We start from the raw sequence: 24,732 nt of genomic DNA, 5'->3' as shown, positions 1-24,732 counted from the left end.
TTTTTGTCTTTGTTGTAGGAATTCCATATAAGCAACTAACTGTTGGGGTCCCCAAAGAGATTTTCCAAAATGAGAAGCGAGTGGCATTGTCTCCTGCGGGTGTTCAGGCCTTGGTCAAGCAGGGGTTTAATGTTGTTGTGGAATCTGGCGCAGGTGAAGCTTCCAAGTTCTCAGATGATCACTACAGAGCAGCAGGTGCCCAGATCCAAGGGGCGAAGGAAGTGCTGGCTTCTGATTTGGTGGTCAAAGTAATTATTCCTTTCCCCCTTCCATTTATGGCTTGCTGGCTTTTCTAAATCTTCTTGTAGAAAGATTACTTCTTGTACAAAGATTAAAGTACCTTCTCTTTTGTTATAGTTTTCATACTTTCAAATGATGCTTTTTTCCTCAAGGAAACGATTGCATGTTGTGACTATTCTTCATGTTTCAGTAGAACTTTTATGAAAGTGAAAGTGTTGGTCATTCAGTCATGTCCGACTCGTTGTGACCCATGGACTGTAGCCTATCAGGCCCCTCTGTCCCTGGAATTCTGTAAGCAAGAATACTAGAGTGGGTTGTCATGCCCTCCTCCAGAGGATCTTCCCAACCCAGGGATCAAACCTGGGTCTCCCACATTGCAGGTAGATTCTTTACTGTCTGAGCCACCAGGGAACTCAGAACTTTTATGAGGCAGTGTGAACTATATTACTGTATTTAAGCATGAGAAAAGAAATGATCTTCTTTCTTACATTTGCTGTGTGGAATTCCCTTCTTATTGGCTAGGGAACATTTGTACCATATGGTTCCTATATGTCCATAGTACCACTGGGTGAGTATTTAACTCCTACTAGAATGGTAAAGAGGCAAAGAACTCCTTGGACTGAATGCGCAGTGATATTCTGATATTTTGAAGGATCTTAGGTCAGTGATTTAACTGATGTAAGTATTATTTCTAGAGGGCAGGACTATTCTGGAAAAAGTAACGTTGGGCTTAGAATAGACTTACCTACTTTAATAAAAGGTCTTAAGGTCATGTGTAATAGAGAGCTGTAAGCTAAAGAACTTTACAAATAAAATCTGAAGTAAAAAATTGTGTAGAGAAAGGGAAACTGTATCAAGAGTATAACATAGGTGAGCTGAATAGTAACTTAAGTCTTCTGTAACCAAGGCAGGTGGGGCTTCCCCGGTGGCTCAGTGATGCAGGTTCAGTCCCTACATCAGGAAGATCCCTTGGAGGAGGGCATGGCAACCCATTCCAATATTCTTGCCTGGAGAATCCTGTGGACAGAGGAGCCTGCTGGGCTATAGTCTATATGGTTGCAAAGAGTCAGACACGACTGAAATGTCTTAACACGAAACCAAGGCAAGTAGTGAGGTATGGATTAAATAAGCATGTTTATCAGGTTAAAATAGTCTCACTTTTCTAGGATGACCAGCTTTTTTCCTACGTTAATTTCTAAAGGGGAGTCAATACATAGGCTTTTTCACATATAGTCAACTGAATAACTTGATAAGATCTTACCGAGTATTTTTTGCAGGAGACACAAAACTTTTTCTATAGAAAATTAATAACAAATTTATGATACGGAAATAAATAGTAATTTAAGTGTTTAAACATTTAGGTATACTGATACTTGAGATACAGTATAATAAAGGCCTAGGGGAAAATTATAAAGTAAGTATAATCCATTTTAATGTATGTTTTAGGGATCAAAAACCTTTTGAGATACCCCACTGAAAGGGGTTACTAGGGTGCACATAAGCTTTAGAAATGCTATGTGTTTCTTGTAGATTCACAAGGTGTATGAGCCATGTTAAAGACACTGAGGAATCCTATAATATGAAAACTTAAATACTTTTATATTTGTAGTGATAAACTACTTGACCTTAGGTCTCTCTTGAGTCAAGCCTGTTAATATTCTGAGGAATTCGTGACCCCAAAAAGCATCTTCAGGGAGACATTCTGTTGGCTTCACTCACTCAGATGTCAACAGTTTCAGCTAAGCATTTGATAGGGGCCAGGAGAATTCAGTTGTCCTCTAATGTTTATTAAATCTATATTATAGATTCTCACTGAGGAAAAAAATAGACCTTGTCAGAGAGTCTTAATTAAAGTCCAGAGCCTAAAATCACACGCGTCACCGCAGCAACAACTGAAATGGGAGTGACAGATAAAGGTGTTTCATAGGTAAATTGAGTTGAAATGCTGTTAAATGACAGTATTGACCAAGTGTTTGTGTTTCTATTTCCTTTTAAAACAGAAGTCCCAGAGCTGTTATTGTTCTGTGCTTTCTAGCCTAAGAGCACTGCTGCTGCAGATTGGGAGCTAATGAAATGATACAGTTTAATTGAAGGTTGACTTTGAACAAGGATGTAAAACACATTTTAAAACACCTTTTTAAATGGAAGTTTTAAAAATTTAGCTTGAAGAAGTAGACAGTTGAAACTTTCAGGCATGGACAGTGTGTGTTCATTGACTTGATTCAACATAACAGAGTACATTGTAGCTTTTTGCTTAAACCCAACTCAGCAAGGCTACTGGTTTGAGTTGTGTTCATCTGTAGATTTTTCTGGAACTTTAAGGTGACATAAATCTATACACATGACATGGAGATTTTAATTTATGATATTCTTAAATTCTAACCACTCCAAATATTTATGCTTACAAATTAACAAGAATTAAATCTTTGAACATTCAACAAAAGCTTACTGTCTGTTTATTCTAATGTTTCTTAATTTTACCAGAATAGTAGATTTTGGGACAACAGATTTGTTGTAGAACCTGTTTCCCCCAAAAAACAGGTTGTTGTTTTTTTAAATTCCTCTACCTGTCATTGTCAAACCTGTCCTGACACTATTTCCAGGTATGTGTGCTTGTTACTTAAGACTAGGTCATAAGTTCAGTCAGATAATCAGTGGCATAAATTTCTATGTGCTTTATTTTGTTTAGGAATTGAGTAAGAAATTTTTTTGTGAGAGATTATTTCTGGAGTGTTATTTCAATAATGGCATATTATTTTAGCTGTCATGTTTACTTAAAAATAAGATAAAGTTATTTACATTTTTAATTAGTGACTTGACTTTTTTTTTTTTTCCAGGTGCGAGCCCCTATGCTTAACCCAACATTAGGTATTCATGAAGCTGATCTTTTAAAGACATCGGGTACACTGATCAGTTTTATTTACCCAGCCCAAAATCCAGACTTGCTAAATAAATTGTCCAAAAGGAATACGACAGTTCTGGCAATGGACCAGGTTCCAAGAGTCACAATTGCTCAGGGATACGATGCGCTAAGCTCCATGGCCAACATTGCTGGGTAGGTTGATTGTTTTCCAGTTGAACAAAAGCACAGTGGTGCTACAGAAACATGCTCACTATAGCTCTTCTCTCTTAGAATGATTTTGCTTGTAGTGGCTAGGAGACTGCAGCCTTCCAAGAGTGTACTTCAGTTATTTTTAAGATTCGTATTGTTTCACAGTCACCGTCAGTAGGAAATGGCTATTCACTTCGCATGCTATTGTATATTACTTTTTAATCTTCATGGGCAGAAGGGAGTCGTATTTCTTTCTACCAAAGGAAATGACTTTTTTTTGAAATGTGTGGTTATTTTTCTTAACATCTGTTTTCATGAAAAACTGCATGGTAAGTAAACCATAGTCTTAGCAATTTATAATTATCCAAGAGCTTTAATGTAGTAAACTCATATTTTACTAAAGTCAATAGCAGGGGTAGTGATAACAATTTAGAACAAATGGTTTAAAATTCACAAAAGTCTAGTACTGTCTTTAAAACTATTATTTATATGGAATGAGAAAGGCTGCAATGTAGAAAGTCTTATTTTAGTTTACTAATTATGAGGCTTCTGAATCTATGCTTAAAAAGTACTTCTGATTTCTGAATACATAATGTTCCAATTTTTCTCCTTTGTAACTTATTTGTACTTTAATGATGATATACTGTATTTCATATGTGTGTATGTGTTTGTGTATCTATGTATGTATTAGTTAAAATTACAGTTTTATTGCAGTATAATTGACACAGAACATTGTTTCCACCTTAAAATTTATGCAATGATTTGATATATGTATATATTGTGAAATTATTACCAGACTAAGTTTAGTTGACATAAATTACTGTTGTTATAGGGTCAAAAATGGTAACACATTAGCAGTTTCTTATGGTCCCGTCTAATATATACATATTGATAGATTGATCACTTTAATTAGATTTTGCCTAGGGAAATTTATAAATTATTTAATTAATAGGGAAAATGTCTGCACTTGAGGAAGTTTCATCTTAGGTCAAAACCCATGATAACTGAAGGCTAACTATGGCCAAGATGGCAATAAACTTCATTTGCCTGCCAGCCTGAATGCATTCCCCATCTAGTGCCTGGACTGCTGCATTGAGAAGAATTCTAGGACCCATTCAGCTCAGAGGAGTGTGTCTCTGACTAACAGTCATGTGTGCCTATGCCTGCCACAGAGCAGGGACAGGCATAACTATGTAAGTGCAGTATATTGCTGACTCTGCCTGGAGAGTGCGAAAAATCTGGAAATCAGATGATGTTTATGAAATCAGCTTATCTAAGGAACGAATTGAATTAGATTTTAAGCAGAAAACTATTAATAGTGACAACTTGCTAATATGAGTGAGGCACCAACAAATGAAAAAAAATTTTAAATAAAACGGTGCAGAAAGAAAGATAACCTGAATAAAGACTTTCACAGCTGACCCAGGAGCCGAAAGTTCTTAGGTTTCATATTTTAGATGTAGCATATCACATGTGCCACAGATTCTACTCTGGATTCCAGCTGTTCATTTTTGATGTAAAAGAGAAGTGCTAAACAAAAATGACAAATAGAACACATTTTGTTACCTTATGTAATATGACAAATTGTTTGAAGATTTTTTTGTGATGTGAATTAATGCAGAGAGACGAAGTAAACTTTTGTCACATTTATTTAGTTTCTGAAAGAGTTAGGTTATGCAGTGTGGGACTTAAAATTTTATGTAGGAAAGAAAGTGTCACTCAGTTGTGTCTGAATGGCCTGTAGTTGGCCAGGTTCCTCTGTCCATGGAATTTTCCGGGCAAGAATACTGGAGTGGGCAGATACTCCCTTCTCCCGGGTATCTTCCTGACCCAGGGACTGAACCCCAGTTTCCTGCATTGCAGTCAGATTCTTTCCCATCTGAGCCTTCAGGGAAACCTTTATGTAGGAAATGAACAATGTGAAGTTTTAAGGATGGTGTTCCTTTGCTCATGTGAGAAAGGTTATCCCAGTCAGTGGTTTTCAGCTGCAGAATCTTTTGAGCAAATGAAACAGGAGGGAATGTAAACAAATCCAGTAGTTCAAGTGGCCTTAGTTGAATTAATGCTTTCTTGGTGGCTCAGACAGTAAAAGAATCTGCCTGCAATGCAGGAGACCTGGGGTTGATCCCTGGGTCAGGAAGATTCCCCTGGAGAGGGAAATGGCAACCCACTCCAGTATTCTTGGCTGGTGAATCCCATGGACAGAGGAGCCTGGAGGGCTATAGTCTATGGGGTCGCAAAGAGCTGGACATGACTGAGCGACTAACACTTCACTTCAGTTGAATTAAGGGACAGAAGGGTGTCCAGAAACACTGTCTCTGTTTTCCTTCCCATCCACGATACTCTAAGAATTGGCTGAAGTGTGAGCTTTTGGAGATCCAGGGACACAGTTTTAAAGAATCACTGTCTTATGTCCTGAGCTGATATATGCAAAAGGCGTGGTTAGAGATGAATCATCTAGTATATTTACCCGTACAATATGTGATAAATCATTATCTAACTCACACACATAGGTGTGTTGCTGTGACGACATGCTCCTTCTAGTTCACTGCGTTCATCTGAGCCTTTTTGCTCTCCTCCAAAAAAGGCCCACTTTTATCACTTTTTCCCCACTACCAACGTTTTCTTATACATTTCCTGTGTAATCTATCTCATTTTTTTTCCCCAATACAGCAACTGAATCTTTTAATCAAAATTAATTTCTTCCAGTGGCCTTTGAGTGTTTATCATCTTTGCTCTCTGAAACTTTTTATCACTTGGATTCAGAACTAACAAGTAATATAATCATTAAAATATTTTTTCTTGCTATAAGTAATAGTAGTAACTATTATATGCTTTTGCATTAATCATTATATAATTTTTTTACAAAAATATGACCAGGTAAAGGTTTTTTTGTCAGCTAGTAGGTGGATACTTGCATTATGATTACGATCTTTGTATTATAATGTTAAGATAGAGTGTTTGTTACTGAGTGTGCAAAAGTACCTTTTAAGTATAAAATAATGTGAAAATGAAATTAATGTAATAGGTAATTTAGTGTAAAATACCCTATGAAAGAAAACTTAGTATAAATTGCTAGTTTTTGATGTATAGAGTGTTTTTTTAGCTAAAAACATACTTGCCAAGCACTTATTGTGATAGGTTTTATGGTAAGGGCTTTACTGAATTATCTTATTCAATCCTTACAACAACTCTTAAGAGACCCTTATTGTCCCCAGTTTAGAGATGAGGAAACCAAGGATTAGAGAATTAAAGAAATTTGCCCGGGGTCACAAAACTAGTTAGTGATAGAACTCAGATTTGAATTGAGATCGTGCTGTCTCAAAATATGCCACTTCCAACCATTAGAGATCAGGGGAAGTGTTTTTGGTTATGAGGTTGGAATTTTGTTATGTATGAACAGATAGCCAACCTCATTTTTTAATTTTAAAGATGTTTTCCCCATATTATATAAATACTACACAATCATCAAAGAAAATCTGGATGATAAAGTAAAACAAAGTTTAAAGTACCTAGAGTCCTAGCTGCCAAAGCAAACTGTTGTTAGCATTTTCTTGTCTTCCCTTTACTTCTCTTTTTATCTGAGCTAATTTTCTGTAGTGCTCATCATGAAGTCAGAGAGCACCATGGGTAAGAGTGTGTCTCTGCAGGCAGGATGCTAGGGTCAGACGTCTGGCTCTGCCATTTAATAGCTGAGGGACCTCGGTCAAGTCTCTTTGTCTCTCCATGCCTCAATTTCCTCACCTGTAAAATGAAGATTATAGTTATATTTATCCATAGGGTTGTTGTGAAGATTAAAGGAGTAAGTATATATGCAGTACCTAGAGCTGTTTTTGACAGATAGTACTTACTATATAAATTTTAGTTGTTATTCTCTAATAATTTTGACACATAAGCTTAAGTTCTTTAATTTTATAGAATTATTTATCCACTTATTTGTCTATTTTCCTAAGTTACAAGGCGGTTGTACTAGCAGCAAATCATTTTGGACGGTTTTTTACTGGTCAGATCACAGCTGCTGGAAAAGTTCCTCCAGCTAAGGTAGGTTAAACTTTTAATGTTTCTTCATACTATGAATTAATTAAAGGCAGGGATATATACAGTTATTTAAAAATTTTTGTTCTCTGTTAATGTCACAGGGATGACTTTTGTGTCACGTATAATATATGGTGGCGCCTGAAAGTTGCTTAAGATTACTTGGGAAAAAAAGAATTTTTGACATTTCTGGAAGTTCTAAGGTTTTTTTTTTCCCCTTTCTGTTTTTTACTTTCTAACTTGAATTCTTAAAGGGATTTGGGTGACTTATTACTAGTTTTTTTAAAACTTTGTGCTACCATTTAGCAAACTCTCAACTTCCCAGTGATTGTGACATGTTGGCTTGGGAAAGACTTGGTTTTCTCACTTTTTGCCAAATTTGGGGTCAAGAGGACAGGACTACACTACGTATTTGGCAGGGGGAGAAGCTGCGGTTTCTGTAATCTATATTTAGAGCAGAGAGGAGCAGGAGATAAGAGGTCAGGGTGGCTAAGTGAAAGAATCAATTATGCTGTGACCTTCAAGGCCACATATCCTAAATGACAGTATAAGCACTTTGGCAAAGTATAGGAAACAGGACCTTAAACATTGTCATCTATCTGCAGAGTACACTCTGTGGGGTATAGGTCTACTTGGTGCTTCCTGCTCTTAAGTACTTTGTAATATCAATCCAGAGCTCTCACACAAAAGAAATCTGAAAAAAATGAAAAGAAGACAATAGCAGCTTTGAGAACTCTAGTATATATGCTCGGAGAAGGCAATAGCAACCCACTCCAGTACTCTTGCCTGGAAAATCCCATGGGGGAAGGAGCCTGGTAGGCTGCAGTCCATGGGGTCTCTAAGAGTCAGACACAACTTCACTTTCACTTTCACTTTTCACTTTCATGCATTGGAGAAGGAAATGGCAACCCCTTCCAGTGTTCTTGCCTGGAGAATCCCAGGGATGGTGGAGCCTGGTGGGCTGCCCTCTATGGGGTTGCACAGAGTCGGACACGACTGAAGCGACTTAGCAGCAGCAGCATATGCTAGTGTGTATATAGTCTCTCTATAAATCTATCTAGTATATTATATAAATTATGTACTGGATTATATACTATATAATATATATATATACTATATAGGTATATACTAGGTTTCTAGTATATATAGTAGTAGATATATATATCTAATATATTGCATAGTATACCTAGTATATAGCTTCCCAGGTGGTGCAAGTGGTAAAGAACCCACCTGCCTATGTAGGTTGACTTAAGAGATGCCAGTTCAATCCCTGGGTTGAGAAGATCCTCTGGAGGAGGGCATGGCAACCCACTCTAGTATTCTTGCCTGAAGAATCCCATGGACAGAAGACCCTGGCAGGCTGCAGTCCATAGGGTCACACAGAGTCAGACATGACTGAAGTGACTTAGCACGCACACATGTTTAGTATGTAGCGTATATATCTAGTAGATATATGTATATATCTACTAGGATATATACTAGAAATCTAGTATATAACTATGTAGTATATGTATTATATAGTATATAATCTAGTATATAGTATATTACTTTAAAAACAGACCAGGTGGGACTTCCCTGGAGGTCCTGTGGTTAAAGCGTCACGCTTCCACTGCAGGGTTTGATGATTGGTCAGGAACTAAGATCCCTCATGCCTTGTGGTGTGGCCACAAAAATCAACCCCCCTCGCCAAAAAAAATCCCCCAAAACAGACCAGGTGAAGCAGGTGAAGATGATGGCAAGTGGTCCAAGTAGAGGCCAGAATACTTAACAAGAAGGTACAGAGAGACAACACAGAGGTCTAAGTAAAGTGATTACATCCGGACTTCTTTCTTAGGATCATAAGTAAAGGTTTAGCCCTCATGGTGGTCAGAAGTTGGCTGCTGTTCTTAAACTGGCTGAATGCTTTGATGCACAATCCACTACTCAGTTTTGGTTAGAACCTTTCTAGAATTATATGAAAGTTGAGAGGAAAGCTGTGATTATAAAAGATTAAAAAGTGAAACAGAAGATGAGGAGTAAAGGAAGGAGAATCAGTCAGGTTTTAAAAGGTGGAAAAGTGACTGTCTTTACTGAGAATTTAAACTGCAGCATAAGAGATTTTAGTTACATGTCACAAACACTTTCCTGGTATCAAAGAATTAGATAACAGATGGCCTTTTCAGGGTACAATGAATATTTTGAGTTTCCTTTAAACATGGAGTGTTCTTACTTGTCTAGAATGAGCTAAAATCAATCGGTTGATGGGTATGACATGCCAGGCACTGTTGCAGGAGCTGGGAATATGGCATGAACAAGACAAACAAAATCCCTCCCATATGTAACTTACATTCTAGTAGGGCCCACAGAGAGGAAGTAAATAAACCATCAAACAAATATAGAAGATTTTTTTTATATAGAGAGGAAATGAACAGGATGGTATGGTGGGTGGGTAATGGGAGCAGGCTACTGTAGTTAGGGTGATGGGGAAAGTGCCTGTAGCATTTAAGTTGGGACCTCAAGGATGGGAAGAAAGAAAGAGAGGTTCAGGCTTCTGGGCCAAGAGAGCAGTGTGCTCGAGGAGACTGAAGGAGGCCTCTGGTCTTGGGGTTTGATGAGTGAGGTGCAGTGTGATCTGAGATGATGCTGGAAAGGTAGGTCAGGGCTGGATGACGTGGGTCCTCTCTTCTTGGTCTTGTTTCAGAATTCAGATTGTCTTGCAGTTGAGGGAAAGTCTAATTTAGGACTGTTTTGGAAAAACTCCACTCTTCCTCATGTTTCTGATACTTCCTGTTACCAAATTTGTGGGGATTTTCCCCACCCTAGGCAATCCTCCGGCACCAACTGGGCACCCTCCGGTTTCACTGAATTCTCACGGTCTTCTTGGAGGTAGCGTCACATCTCACAGGTTAAGGGCTCAGGCCCATAGGACTGCCCTCACCTCTCAGATGCCAGTCACAAGTCTAAGTTGCTACCTACTTCTGACAGATGGGCTGTAAACCAGAGGTTCCCAACCCCTCTCCTTGGGTTTGATTAATTTCTAGAGCTGCTCACAGAACTCAGGAAAACAGTTTACTTCCTGTTAACCAGTTTATTATGAAAGGATATGATAAAGGATGAGATGAAAATCCTGTTGGGAGAGGTGAGCAGGGCAGGTGTGGGGCCTCAGTGCCCTCTTTGGGCCCTACTCCTGGAAGCTCCCAGAACCCTGTATTTTGGGGATTTTTATGAGGCTTCATAAGTAGGTATTCACTCCATTTCCAGCCCCTGTTCCCTCTCTGGAGAACAGATTCTGCCTTTTAAATTATGGGATCGTTTGTTATTTCTTGATTCAGGGTAACTTGGCCTAGTCCTCTTTTTTTCCTTTTTTTTCTCTCTCTCTCTCTCTCCCTTCCTTCCTCCTTCCTTCTTTGGTTCTCCTTCCCTTCCTTTCCAGTGATTGGGCTTTGGTGTGTGGAGTGGGATGGTGCCTTGGGGCCCAGTAGCGTCTTATTCCCTCTGGTCCCTCTTTGTCTCCCTTCCTGTAAATGCCCTCTGCTCCTTAAACAAAGCATTCCCATGAAGACTGATAAATGAGATCTCTAAAACACTGCCCAGAGGTCACTGGAGCACAGTTCCACTAGCCTAGTCTTCTCGAAGAGGCACAAGAAGTGGGCATGATGGGTGGGTGGGAATTTATAAACTTCTCTGTATCTGTGGGTATCTCTCTCTCTCTCTCTCTTTCTTTTTTTTTTTTTTTTAGCAGGAACAAGGAGTTGCTTTCAATTGACTGAGAAGTATAATAGGGACTTTTCTCTGGAAGGCCCATTCTAGTCTAGAGACAACATTGTTCTTAGCTTGTTTCTTAGAATGAGGAGACTCTTTCTGAGGAATTCTTTGATTTACTTGGCTCCAGTCCTGCCTTGGTTAGAGGGATTATTTACGTTGGTTTGGATTTCAGGTACAGATCATTCACAGTGGATCAAAGTTAGGCACCTGGTTCCCTCTTTTCCTTGTAGAAGCATTTGAGCTCAAAATAGGATTAGATACTTCACAAAGTTGTACCCATCTCTGAAACGTATTTTGATGTTTTATGAGCATAAAGAAATATTACACTGGGGATTCTATTAGAAGTAGCTTTGATATTGTGGGGAAGAACCTGTCAGTCTTTAACATTCCCAGCACTGCTGATGCTGTATATAGCTTTTCCAGTGAGATGCTGGGTATCACACTATTTTAGTGAAGTTGTTTTAAACTTTACTTTTTCTTTTTTAAGATTTATTTAATTTTTAATTATTTTTTTTAATTTTTATTTTTACTTTATTTTGCTTTACAATACTGTATTGGTTTTGCCATACATTGACATGAATCAGCCACGGGTGTACATGAGTTCCCAATCCTGAACCCCACTCCCACCTCCCACCCCATAGCATCTCTCTGGATCATCCCCGTGCACCAGCCCCAAGCATCCTGTATCCTGTATCGAACATAGACTGGCGATTCGTTTCTTACATGATAGTATACATGTTTCAATGCCATTCTCCCAAATCATCCCACCTCTCCCTCTCCCTCAGAGTCCAAAAGTCTGTTCTATACATCTGTGTCTCTTTTGCTGTCTCGAATACAGGGTTATCATTACCATCTTTCTAAATTCCATATATATGTGTTAGTATACTGTATTGGTGTTTTTTAAGATTTATTTAATTTTGGCTGTATTGAGTCTTCGTTACTCTGCATGGGCTTTCTTTAGTTGTGAGCTGGAGCTGTTTCTCTTTGCGGTGTGTGGGCTTCTCATTGCAGTGGCTTCTCTTGTTGCAGAGCACGGGCTATGGAGCTCGTGGGCTTCAGTGGTTGTGGCTCAAGGGCTTGGTTGTTCCTTGGCACATGGAATCTTCCTGGACTAGGGATCAAACCCATGTCTCCTGCATTGGCAGGTGGATTCTTAACCACTAGACTACCAGGGAAACCCTATTTTAAACTTTTTAAAAACAGTGGTGGTCCAGTTAAAGGATAGTCTATCCACTCCGTATATTTTTTGAGGACTGAATATCATTACCAGCACCACTGGGTGTAACAGTGGATGCTAAGTATGATACCTGGCCCTGAGAGTTACTGGCTGATGATTTTAGATAATCAGTTGATCATGAACTTTATTTAAAACATGTGGGTTCTATTTTCTCTCCTAGATTCTGATAGTTGGTGGTGGTGTTGCTGGGCTGGCTTCTGCAGGTGCAGCCAAGTCCATGGGTGCCATTGTTAGGGGATTTGATACAAGGTGAGTGCTATACTAGTGATTGCTTTAAGGTAAAAACATTTTGCTTCAGGTGAATATTATGTTTTCCTTAGAATTTATAAACTGAAGTAGTACATTGAAACTGTTGTATGACTTCTTTCCATTTAAAAATATTTCCGCTTTTTCACAGTTTACTCAAAGTGAAAATGTATTACTTAGTGGGGAAAAAATTTAAGGACCCAGACCCAGTACAGCAGAGATTATTTAAAAACAAAAAAAGTAAAAAACAACTCACACTCAGACTTGTATTTTCATGTAGATTAGCAATGGGACCAGATTAGCAGGGTTTGCTAATCTCTCTCCTGACTTTCTAACGTGTTTCTCCACTGTGTTTTATTTCTGCTTGAAATGTGTTTAGGCACTAGGTAGGGTTTGAAAAAAGGTGTTGTGAGTTTGAAGAAGGGGAGTAGTATGGGCAGCATCTTGGAGAGCAGTAGGGGGAGTGAAGGGTGGGGGGTTGAGAGGCATGCTCTGCATTGAAGGATGGAAGCAGGTGAAGTTGATTGGGCAGCAGTAGAGCCCCCAGATGAAAGTACTTGATTATGTCCATTGCATATTTCTTTAAAGCAGACACATCACCATTTTCCTAGGATTTCTTTAAAAGAAGTTTGATTAAAATTGTTCTTCATTTCAGGCTGCTATATAGCATAGAGAGCTCGGCTTGGAGCTCTGTGATGACCTAGAGGGGGGGTGTGTGGCGGGAGTAGGGAGGGAGGTCCAACAGGGAAGGAATACATGTATATATATAGCTGGTTCACTTCAGTGTAGAGCAGAAACTGACACAACATTGTAAAGCAATTATACTCCAATAAAAAAATAAATGAAAAAAAATCTTCATTTCAGAACACACTTTTTTGTTGTTGTTTAGTCACTTGGTCATGTTTGACTCTATTGCAATCCTATGGACTGTAGCCTGCCAGGCTACTTCTGTCCATGGAATTTTCCAGGTAAGAATACTGGAGTGGGTTGCCCTTGCCTCCTCCAGGGGATCTCCTTGAACCAGGGACTGAACCCTCGTTTCCTGCTTGGCAGGTGGATTCTTTACCACTGAGCCACCTGGGAACCTCTGTCATTTTCTTAAAGTGTAAGAAAATGGATTATTGGGACTTCCCTGTGGTCCAGTGGTTAAGACTCCACACTTCCACGGCAGGGGGCTTGGGTTTGATCCCTATTGGGGAATTAAGATCCTGCACGCTGCTTGGCCAAAAGTAATTCAAAAGATAATGTATTTTATCTCCGAAGTGAAAACCTGGGGGAAGGACTCCCTTTTCACACTAGAGGCGGCAGCTTATCACCCATCAGGGCCATCCAGGACCGGGGTCTTTCTGTCTCTCCTCTCTGCCGTTGTCAGCTTTGGCTGAGGTATGAGCGTCTTTGTTCAAGCTGGCAGAAATGGAGAGAAGCTCACATCCACCCATGCCTTTCCTTTTCTGCCCTGCCTTCTACATCCTACCTTTGTGTCCTCTCCCTGACCATGGCGGTTATCATGCGGCTGAAGGGCTTAGACCGCTACTGTTTCCCAAATTTCCCTGATGATAAGAATGACCTGCAGCTCTTGCTAAAAATAGAGATTCTGGTACCTCTGCTGGAGATTGTAATTTCAGTGGGTCTGGAGAGGAGCTTGGCAATTTGAATTTTTAACAAGTACTTGGAGTGATTGTTGTCGTTAGGGAGATTGGGATTCACTGTAGTGGACTGGATGTGGTGAGTTAAACACACTAGACCTGAGAGCTTTATTGGCTTTGGTTTTCCAGCTAGTACACAGAACTTGGCTAGTGTTTATTTTTAACCTGAATATATTTTTACATAAGTTAATTGTGTTGGTTCTTCACATGTTACCATTTATGCCATTTATAGATTGCTTTTCTCAAACACAGTTTAGTGAGGACTAGGGGCAAAAATCACTTTGCAACAATATTTCTAAGTAAAAGAGTCCTTTATGTCGTCAAAGTCCCCATAAGTCGCAATGTTTACAAGTGATTTGACTGATGTCAAATCTGAATGTTGGTCAGACAGATCTCACTTCATCACTGACAGTGGGACCTCTGTTAAGAAACAAAATTGATGACTAGAGTTGGCAGTAGTGAAATTCCTTTTGTGACTTAACTAAGTGATTTAGTTAACTAAGTTAGTAGAATTTCCTATAGTTTTTTTTTTTTCCCTAGGAAAAAATATCATAAAAGTGTTACCTGTCTTTAGAAAAAAATGGAAACAGTCTGGTCAGAGATCTCAAAAGAAGGGGTGTCCACTTTTGAATTTATAGTTTTCTTAATAATGCATATATAAATGATCTTTTTTTCTTAACATTTTATTTTGTATTGGAGTATAGTCTGTTAACAATGTGTTAGTATCAGGTGGACAGCAAAGGGACTCAGCCATAGGTATACATGTATTCATTCTCCCCAAACTCCCCTCCCATCCAGGTTGCCATATAACATTGAGCAGAGTTCCCTGTGTTATACAGTAGGACCTTGTTGGTTATCCATCTTAAATATAGCGGTATATACATGTCCATCCCAAACTCCCTAACTACCCCTTCCCCGCTGGCAATCATAAGTTTGTTCTGTTGAGTCTGTGAGTCTGTTTCTGTTTTGTAAATAAGTTCCATAAATGATGATCTTAATTTCTGTATTAAGGACCTGACATAACTGCTGCTTCCCCTTCAATAATCACCAGGGCCGCAGCTTTGGAGCAGTTTAAGTCTTTGGGTGCTGAGCCTTTGGAGGTGGATTTGAAGGAATCTGGTGAGGGACAAGGAGGATACGCAAAGGAGATGTCCAAAGAGTTCATTGAGGCCGAAATGAAGCTCTTTGCTCAACAGTGTAAGGAGGTGGACATCCTTATCAGCACAGCGCTTATTCCAGGTGTGTCATTACATCAGGGGTTACTGGTAAAGCACCTTTATGAATGATATTTTAAAATGAGAATGAGTTTAACATCAGGATTCAAATAAAGACTGATTTACTTCTAGAAAATAAGAAAGCACATGAAAGGCAGAAAAGGCAAAATCACTGTGGCCCCTGGAGAAGAATGGTCATTCATGATGTGATGTATTTTATATTTTTATCTGTGTTTACAGATTATGTACAATATTAGATTTATAAGCAGTTTCCTCTGTTTACATCCTTGAAAAATTGGTTTTTAATTTACTTCTGTTGTCTTTGTTAAGATACTACATTCCTATTATAGGAAATCCAAACAGTACTAAAAAATATGAAGGAAAAAAGCATAGATTGAAAGTTCTACCAGAGATGACCATTATTAATATCTTGATGATTGTTTTTCTATACATGAGAGAAAAAGAGAGGGGGCTTTGTGTGTATGTATTTATGGAATTTCCAGTATATATTTTTTTTACTGAAGGATATGATACTTTGTCATGTTCTAATTACTTCCTTTGAAGTGTTTGGTCTTTGCACCCAAATTGTGAGCTCTTTGATGGAAGGAATCACTTAGGTCCTTTACAGTATCTTCTTCTAAAGAATGTTTCTCACTCAACAGATGATTGATATCAAAGCAGCCAGCATTTATCAGTAGTAAATAGTACACAGTAGCTTGATCTAGCAAGATTTGGGCATGAAGAGACTCCCTCTTTTTTATTGCTACTTCCTCTCCTGTCCTTTCCTTCTATTACTGAGCAATGAATACCAAGCTGACTCTAATTTTTTTCCCTTTCCAAAAGAAAGTCGGCCAGATAACGAGAGCTTACAGGTTCAGGTTACTTGTGTTTGAACCTACTAAAGGAGCTTTGCTTGCTCTAGGGGACTGTGGAGGATTAGGGGAAGCTGCTTTGTCATGAGGTTATAGGAAATGGGAAGTTCTCTTCTGGCACTCCTCCCCATGCCCCTGCCAAATCTGGCTAATATACACCTAACAGCAGGAGATTGATTGGGGTCACATCTATGAGCTTGTGGGAGAAATTGTGCCTCCCAGGCTCTCCGTTATGTCCTCTGTTTACCCACGTGGTACCTGATAGGTGAACCGCTCTCTCCAGGTACCTCCATCCCCCTGGAGCTGGCTAGATGGAGCAGATAGCGGGAGGGTGATCTGGGCTCAGCCCCTAGAGGAATCTGTGTGTGGAAATGAGGCTGGGGTTGGTTAGTGGAGATAGGTGCAGACCAGACAAGGCAGAAGCCCCGGCTGCTATTTGTGAAATCTGCTAGCGACAGTAGGACTCGTGGACAGGCCGTGGCAGGAGAGCACTTTAGGGCTCGTCCTCTCCTTTCGTGGCGGCGGCTGCTGGCTCAGCTCTTACACAGTTGGTTTTGAAGGAGGTGAGGTAGCCTTTGCTGTAGCCACCATGTGACCTTGGAAAGGTTAGCAGCCTACTGGCCTCAGGAGTTAGGAGCTGATTAGATATAACAAGTGGCCAGTAGAGGGTGCTAAAGCATTTACTCATGCAGTAAAATGGGGAGGCTTTGAAGCTGGTAGTTTAGTGAAGCCATATTCTTTATAAAGAACTGAGGATAATTTGGGCATAGTGTTTAGAATTATCATTATTTTTAAAAATTTTTGTTGGAGTATGGTTGCTTTACAATGTTATGTTAGTTTCTACTGCACAGCATAGAATTATTATTGATTGTAAAGCTTTAAGTAAGTGATAGAACTCAAGACTTCTTGTATAAAACACATTTGGATTTTCCGGGCCTACCCCACATAGGGTATTTTTTTTAACCTAGAAAAGGGGATATGAAGAGGTGACTTGACTTTAACCTCTCATTTAAAAAAAATATCAATAGTTAGTAGTAAGTGTACTTTAGCAACAGGTCAAATTATATGATAGTGTAATATAATATAACTATACTATACAAAAAGAAGTTGTTGAGGAAGTTTTATGAGTCTGTTTTGCTGAGCCTTCCCTGTTTTCAGTCTTTTCTGAAGCAGCCTGCTCAGAGCACTTTAAACCTGTACAATGTCCTTGACCAGTGCCACTGACCTGAGCTTGCACTCATAAGACTGATCTGAAAAGGACTTTTCTGTTACTTTTTTTGGTAAGCCCTCCAAAAGAGAAAAGCTATTCAAATATTATAAGGAAGATGGTCTTCTACAGATCTTTCACATCCCTAGGGGACTGAAACTTGAAAGTATGAGCATTAAAAAAAAAAAAAATTGAAGAGGTTATATAAAGGTCCACGTGCCCTGTGAAAAATAGTGTCCTTGGCATTATACCCTTATTGATGTTTGTCCCAAGCCTTTGCATGGGTCACCTGACGGTGTGTGTCTCGTTCCTGAAAGACTGCTGGAACATAAGTTGTTCTGAAGTTTTCCTTGAGTGGATCCAAAGGGGATTAAGTCAAATGTCAGAGGTTCCCCAAGTAGCAATTCCTTAAACAGAGATCCTCGCGGCTGTGCTGAAGACCTGGCCAGGATAAGAACATTAAGAGAGGAGCATGGGCAGTTAGCTTGCTTCAGGCAGCAATCATGCTGAGTGGGTAAATTTTCATTCTTCCTAGGCACACATTAGTCAGTGGGCTTGGACACACAATTACATTGTAGTTAGGAGGATCGTAGGTAGAATGAGATGTTTCTATAACTAGCTGCTTATTATGCTGCCTGCTAGCTTTTATTTTTTTTAGTTTATTTTTAATTGAAGGATAATTGCTTTACAATATAGGTTTCATTTCTGGCATACATCAACATGAATTAGCCACAGGTACACATATGTCCCCTCCCTCTTGAATCTTCCTCCCACCCCCGACTCTTTCCCACCCCTCTAGGTTGTTAGAGAGCCTCGGTTTGAGTTCCCTGATTCCTACTGCAAGTTTTCATTGGCTATTTTACATATAGTAGTGTATATGCTTCCACGCTACTTTCTCCATTCATCTCATCCTCTCCTTCCTCCCCTCCACCCATGTCCATAGTCTTTTCTCTGTGTCTGCATCTCCATTGCTGCCCTCTGAATAGATTATCAGTCTTTCTAGATTCCATGCTGTGTTGTGCTTAGTTGCTCAGTCGTGTCCGACTCTTTGTGACCCCATGGACTGACTGTATCCTGCCAGGCTCATCTGTCCATGAGGATTCTCCAGGCAAGAATACTGGAGTGGGTTGTGATGCCCTCCTCTGGGTGATCTTCCCAACCCAGGGATTGAACCCAGGTCTCTTGCATTGCAGGTGGATTCTTTACTATCTGAGCCACCAGGGAAGCCCAGGAATACTGGAGTGGGTAGCCTATCCCTTCTCCGGGGGAACTTCCCAACTCAGGAATCAACCTCGGTCTCCTGCATTGCAGGCAGATTCTTTATCAGCTGAGCTTCCAGGGAAGCCCCTAGGTTCTATATATATGTGTTAATATACGATATTTGTTTTTCTATTTCTGACTTCACTTTGAAGTTCATCCACCTCATTAGAACTGACTCAAATGCATTCCTTTTTATGGCTAAGTAGCATTCCATTGTATTTACGTACCACAGCTTCTTTATCTATTCATCTGTCAATGGACATCTGGTTTATGCTGTCTGGTATCTTATACCATCCTCTAGATCCTCTCAGTTGGGTTGGGCGATGGATGAGGGCTAGCATTTAACTTAATGGCAGGTAACTTCAAGAGAGGGCCTAGTGGAGAGTGTCAGTTTGTGGTTGTGTACCCACCAGGGAGCGCTCCCAACCTTCTTGTGACCTTTAGGGTCATCATTAAAAAGTACCTAGAGAGACTCTTCATAGACTTGGAATGTTTAATCAGGAAGAGACTGAATCAGATTGAAAATCTGATTGGTAAGTTTGGACTTATAGGGGCCAGGTGAGGAGGAATCGCAGTGGTTTAGCACTGACTGTTTAAGCAGATTTTGCCTAAATTCCTGAGACACTTAGGAGTGCCATGGGGCACACAGTAAATCCACCCTGATGGAAATAGCCTTCTCCATTTAGGACCTTTCCTGATGGCCACCCGCTTGCAAAGCATGAGCATCGTAGGGTCACTTGACATTCCCGTTCTCCCTTTCCCCACCTCAGGTCCTGTCCTCATTTTGTAATGGCACCAGAAAGCCTGGGATTTTGTTTAATAAGGACAGTAACTTGGACTGCTCATGTTAGATAAAGGCATCTAAAGTCATCAGGACTGGAGCACATCCCCTCCCTCCCCGCCCCCACCCTTAACTGTGCTCTAAATTTTGCACCCCTTGGTAAAGTGTTTGTTGCCTTTCAGTTTCTAGTCCCGGTTTAGCTTTGGGGCCTCATGTTAAACTAATTTCATGCTCCCTGGGCCTGATTTCGGTCATGCTGGCTGTTGTGATCTGCACCAAGAGGCCAAGGACTTTCAGGCCTTAAACATATTGTTCCTTCTCTTGAGAATGCTGTCCCTGCCCTTCTCTGCCTTTTGAAGTCCTACTGAATTCAGTAGTTAAACTCCATAGTTTCTGCTGTACCCTACCCTGGAGTAAACACTTTTTTTTTTACCCCTGCATTTGTAGCATTTGCCTGTGGCTTGAATGCCAGCAGTGCTCAGCTCACTGCCCTGTCGTTGTCCCATCTACCTGTGCCGCCAGAGTGCCTAGCTTATCTCTGCCATGGACGGTGCTTACCACGGAGCCTTGTATACAACAGTAGCTCAGCAGATGTTCCTGAGCTAATGTGAGTTCCTTCTTTATTCTCAGTTGGTACAATCCCTTTCATTTTACCAGTGCTATCCAAGGAAAGATAGAATACTCTTGGGTAGGAATACTGCAGAGGCTAGTCTTAAACTAAGAAAGGAAGCTAGCTTTCTTAAATTTTCGAAACTATTACTCTTGCCATATTTGCAATTTGAGGTGATTAGCTAGGCCTCTCAGAAGAAAGACTTAGGAAGTAGTGGGATGGTCTGTTCAGGAGTTAGAAGTACCCTGTCAGCCAGGAGGGAGGCTATTCATTGGTTGATTATAAATTATAATGGCTTAGGCCATATATGCCTGGACCTTTTTAAGGCACAATGAAGATTAGGATAACGGTACTTTTTATTTTTGGGCTTTCCCAGGGCTCAATGGTAAAGAATCTGCCTGCAAAGGACTTTTGTGGTAGTTTTGCATGACTCTGGGGAATTGGGAGGGGATGTTCTCCCTTGATATGCAAGGGCCTTACACATACGAGACCTAACCTGAGGGCTGTCACAGTCTCCTGGAAAATCAACACTGGTTCTCCATCAGATCTCCATCTGTCTCTTGGAATCCATCTTTCATATAGAGTAGAAATATAGTACAAAAGAGTAACTTTCCACGGTAATTTTCAAACTTGTTCTTTTAGGCAGGAGCATAATTGATTCAGCAATATACGTATCTTCATTTATGAAATTCCACAAAGATATTATTGTTTCGATAACTACTCAAGGTTATTCTCTAAAGTGAAGCTTTGTTTTTCAGATTTACTCTTTTCATTCTGTAAGCATTGTGATCTAATAGGACAGAACTGTACAGATCAGTGATTTCCAACTTTTTTTGAAGAATGGTTTAACTTTGTTTTACTGACTAATCTGACTCATATACCAGCATCCTCTCCAATAAATGCATTGTATGATTTTATGGAATTTTTTTAATATTACTTGCATGAAGTTTCATTTGTTTTGAGAATTTTGAAGGACAGAAATACTTAAATGTTGCAACATCAAGGGTTGGTAACCACAGGCTGTCTACACACCTCTTTGTAACTTTCAGCAGAGCAGGACAGCTTGTCATCAAGAAGAAGGTGCCAAAGTTGTGAAGTTTTCCATCATGTGTCAGTCTTGATTGTTTAGAGTATGTTTGAGCGCATTTAGTGAGAGAATGGGCTGAATTTAACAGATATCCATTAGGAAGATTTATGGCACGGAATCTTCTGGTTTGGTCTGTTGTTTCTCCCAAAGTGTGTTGCAAGATTGGGAAGCATTGTGTTCCCCTCCCTGGCAGTCCTTGAGATGAAAAGAATTGGGAGACTGATGCTGCTCTGGTGAGGAGCACCCAGTAGAGTTACAGCTACAACCAGCACCTTCCATCATGTGCATTTCTGTTCTTCCTTCTTTCCTCTGTCTCAGTATTAGTTAGGGTGGTCTAGCTGCCTAACAAATTCACCCCAGAGCTCAGACATTATAGACATTTATTTTCTGCTCAGTTAACAGTAATAGGATGATTGACACATTGGAGGGCAGCTCTTCTTGCAGTCTTCTGGGATTCAAGTACGACAGTATCACCGTAATGGTGATAAGGCTCTGAAAGTCACTCAGGATACTGTGTCTGTTCCACTGACTAGCAGCAAAAGGCCATGGAGGAGTGTGCATGGGATGCCCAGAAGTGGCACATACCACCTCTGCTAACATTTCTCTTGCTAAAGACCTAGTCACGTGGTCAGACCTAACTGTGACAGATGCTGGGAATTGTAGTCTAACAGTGCCTACCGGAATAAGAGAACACTGTGGTAGTTTGCTAAGGCTGCCATAACAAAATCTCACAGACTGGCGGGGGAGGTGTGTGGTGGTGTTGCTTAAATGATAGAAATTTATTTTGTTACTGTCTGGAGCCTAGAAGTCCAAGATCAAGGTGTCGGCAGGTTTGGTTTCTTCTGAGGCTTCTTTCCTGGGCTCGCAGAGAGCCTCTTCTGGTGCGTCCTCATATAGTCTGGGTGTCTTTTTTTGTGTGTGCGTGTCTTCATATTCTCTTGTTTTAAGGATACTAGTCATATTGGACTGGAGCCCACCCTGATGGCCTCATTTAATATAATCATCTCTTTAAAGGTTCTACCTCTAAATATAGTCATATTCTGAGTTACTGTGGGTTAGGGCTTCAACATATGAATTTTTCTGGGGACACAATTCAGCCCATAGCAAATGTAGACTTTGGTGAGGAGCTGAAAGCTGCTTTCCTCTTCCCCTGTACTGTGTGTGTGCGCAGTCACTTCAGTTGTGTCTGACTCTTGGTGACCCTATGGACTATAGCCCGCCTGACTCCTCTGCCCATGGAATTTTCCAGGCAAGAGTACTGAAGTGGGGTGCCATTTCCTTCTTCAGAGGATCTTCCTGACCCAGGGATTGAACCTGCATCTCCTGTACTGTAGGCGGATTCTCTACCACTGAGCCACTGGGGACATCCCTTATAACTGCTTATGTTTAATCCATTCATTGGCGATCAGATCATGGATTTAGAACCAGACAGAGTAGATTCAAATTCTAGTTCCACTACTTAACAGCTGATGTGTCTCTCTTAACTTCAGATTTCTCATCTCTGAAAAGGAGGTAAACATTTTCATCTTACAGAGCTGTTCTGAGGACTTGTTAAGGGAAAAAGCCCAGCGTAGGGCCTGGCACATAGAATATTAGCATAATCTCCTTTCTTCTATTGGTGATGCTTGTCTTGCAGATGGTACCCAGACTGAACAGCTCGTTGAATTTTGCAGTAGAAGGTCTGGACATTCTTGAGCATTTCGTGGTATGTCAGAGATAGTCTCTGAAATCTTCAAGCTTATGGACATAACTCATGAAGTTACAACACCATTGCCATTAGATGGCAATCTAGCATGGATTTCACTGTGGAAAACCGTGACTTAACTTGCTTTTCATCTGACTTTTCTGAAGATACCTGTTTCATTAAGCCTTTTTCGTCCATCTCATTCTAAGTTTTCTGACATGGAAAAGAAAATAGACAGTATTATTTCTATTAAAAAATAACTTCCTAATTGTTTTATAAATTAGTGTATAATAAATATTCATTAATCTTTTTAGGGATTTTGGTAGCTGAGGTACACCTAAATGGGCTTCCCAGGTGGTGCTAGTGGTAAAGAACCTGCCTGCCATTGCAGAAGACATCCATCCCTGGGTGGGGAAGATCCTCTGGAGAAGGGAATGGCAACCCACTCCAGTACTCTTGTTTGGAGAATTCCATGGACAGAGGAGCCAGGCAGGCTACAGTTCATGGGATTGCAAAGAGTCAGACACAACTGTGCAACTAACTATTGCTTAATGTAATATATATTTACATATATGTTATATAATATACATTTCCTTTTTATGTTACCATTTAAGTTTGGTAGGTTGTTTTCCTTTTTTTGAGAATTCCCATAGATTATGATTCCATGGTAAAGCCTTGACTAATTTTAATTTTTATCTATACAGAATTTTATAGCTATAACAGGTAAATTATTAAGATAATCCTGGGAAAATTTTTATAAATGTGTTCTCTAGTTATTGGGTAAAGGCTTGTTTTTAGGTTTCTTCTTTAAATGAATCTTTAGGGATTTCTCTAATCTGCTAAAACATGCTGGTGACTTACCCTTTTTGCTAAGTATTACATTTAGAAATATCTTGAGGCATCCAATTTGTAAAAGTCAAATTTTTGCCAGCCTGACTTTCTCTCTGGTTCCTTATACAAATAATTAATTAGGCAGAGGAAATTTTTGTCTAGTTCCAAGAATAGCATTCACATGTAATGTACTCTACTTGACTATTTAAGCTTAGGTCAGGATCATTCCGTACTCCCTGGTGGCTCAGATAGTGAAGACTGCTTGCAATGTGGGAGACTCTGATGGGTCAGGAAGATCCCCTGGAGGAGGGCATGGCAACCCACTCCAGTGTTCTTGCCTGAAGAATCCCATGGTAGAGGAGCCTGGAGGGCTACAGTCCATGGGGTTGCAAAGAGTTGGACATGACTGAGCGAACAGCACTTTCACTCTCAGAATCTCTTTCTGTTCACAAACACAGCTATCTGTAGCCTCTCCAGTGATAACAGAGCTGGAGGGGGTTGGATCTATCTGTTGCTGTGTCTACCACACTTGGCAGAATCAGAGACTCATTCGATCAGTGGTTCAAAATGTTCAGCAGTTTTTTTTGCCACACCCAATCTATTACATAACCAATGATCTCTTTTTTCCTTATGTATACATATATTTGTATAAAACACCTTTTGTCCTAATCTGTAACATCTTTATGTTTTAAAATTCAATATTTGAACCCTATCTGTGATTTTGAAATTCCAGAAGAGCCTTTGGTGTGTATAAGTTAGAATGCCTTTGGCTGCCAGAAGCAGACGTTCCAGCACAATCTGCCTTAAACCAGAAAGGAGACTTGTTGGGTCTTGCAACTGAAAAAACTAGGCTTCCTTTGTGGCTCAGCTGGTAAAGAATCTGCCTGCAATGTGGGAGATCTCAGTTTGATTCCTGGGTTGGGAAGATCCCCTGGAGAAGGGAAAGGCTACACACTCCAGTATTCTGGCATGGAGAATTCCATTGA

General features: G+C 40.1%; 1 protein-coding gene across 3 annotated transcripts in view; it reads left to right on the top strand.

Moving 5' to 3' along the window:
* The window catches only part of NNT (nicotinamide nucleotide transhydrogenase), a 92,362-nt gene that overhangs the window by 11,866 nt on the left and 55,764 nt on the right, over positions 1 to 24,732 (top strand). For 2 of the 3 annotated variants that reach the window (XM_068990392.1, XM_068990391.1), the window contains exons 3-7: positions 19 to 248; positions 3,078 to 3,295; positions 7,246 to 7,333; positions 12,469 to 12,557; positions 15,252 to 15,439. In XM_068990392.1, coding sequence (XP_068846493.1) covers positions 19 to 248; positions 3,078 to 3,295; positions 7,246 to 7,333; positions 12,469 to 12,557; positions 15,252 to 15,439 — 813 coding nt within the window. Of the gene's footprint in view, positions 1 to 18; positions 249 to 2,119; positions 2,168 to 3,077; positions 3,296 to 7,245; positions 7,334 to 12,468; positions 12,558 to 15,251; positions 15,440 to 24,732 lie in introns of those variants that run through there. The other variant, XM_068990394.1, reaches the window with a different exon arrangement.

The sequence above is a fragment of the Capricornis sumatraensis genome, chromosome 18 (genome assembly GCF_032405125.1).
Source record: "Capricornis sumatraensis isolate serow.1 chromosome 18, serow.2, whole genome shotgun sequence".
Classification (NCBI taxonomy): domain Eukaryota; kingdom Metazoa; phylum Chordata; class Mammalia; order Artiodactyla; family Bovidae; genus Capricornis; species Capricornis sumatraensis.
The sequence above is the reverse complement of the archived record's forward strand: the minus strand, read 5'-3'. Positions and strand labels throughout refer to the sequence as shown.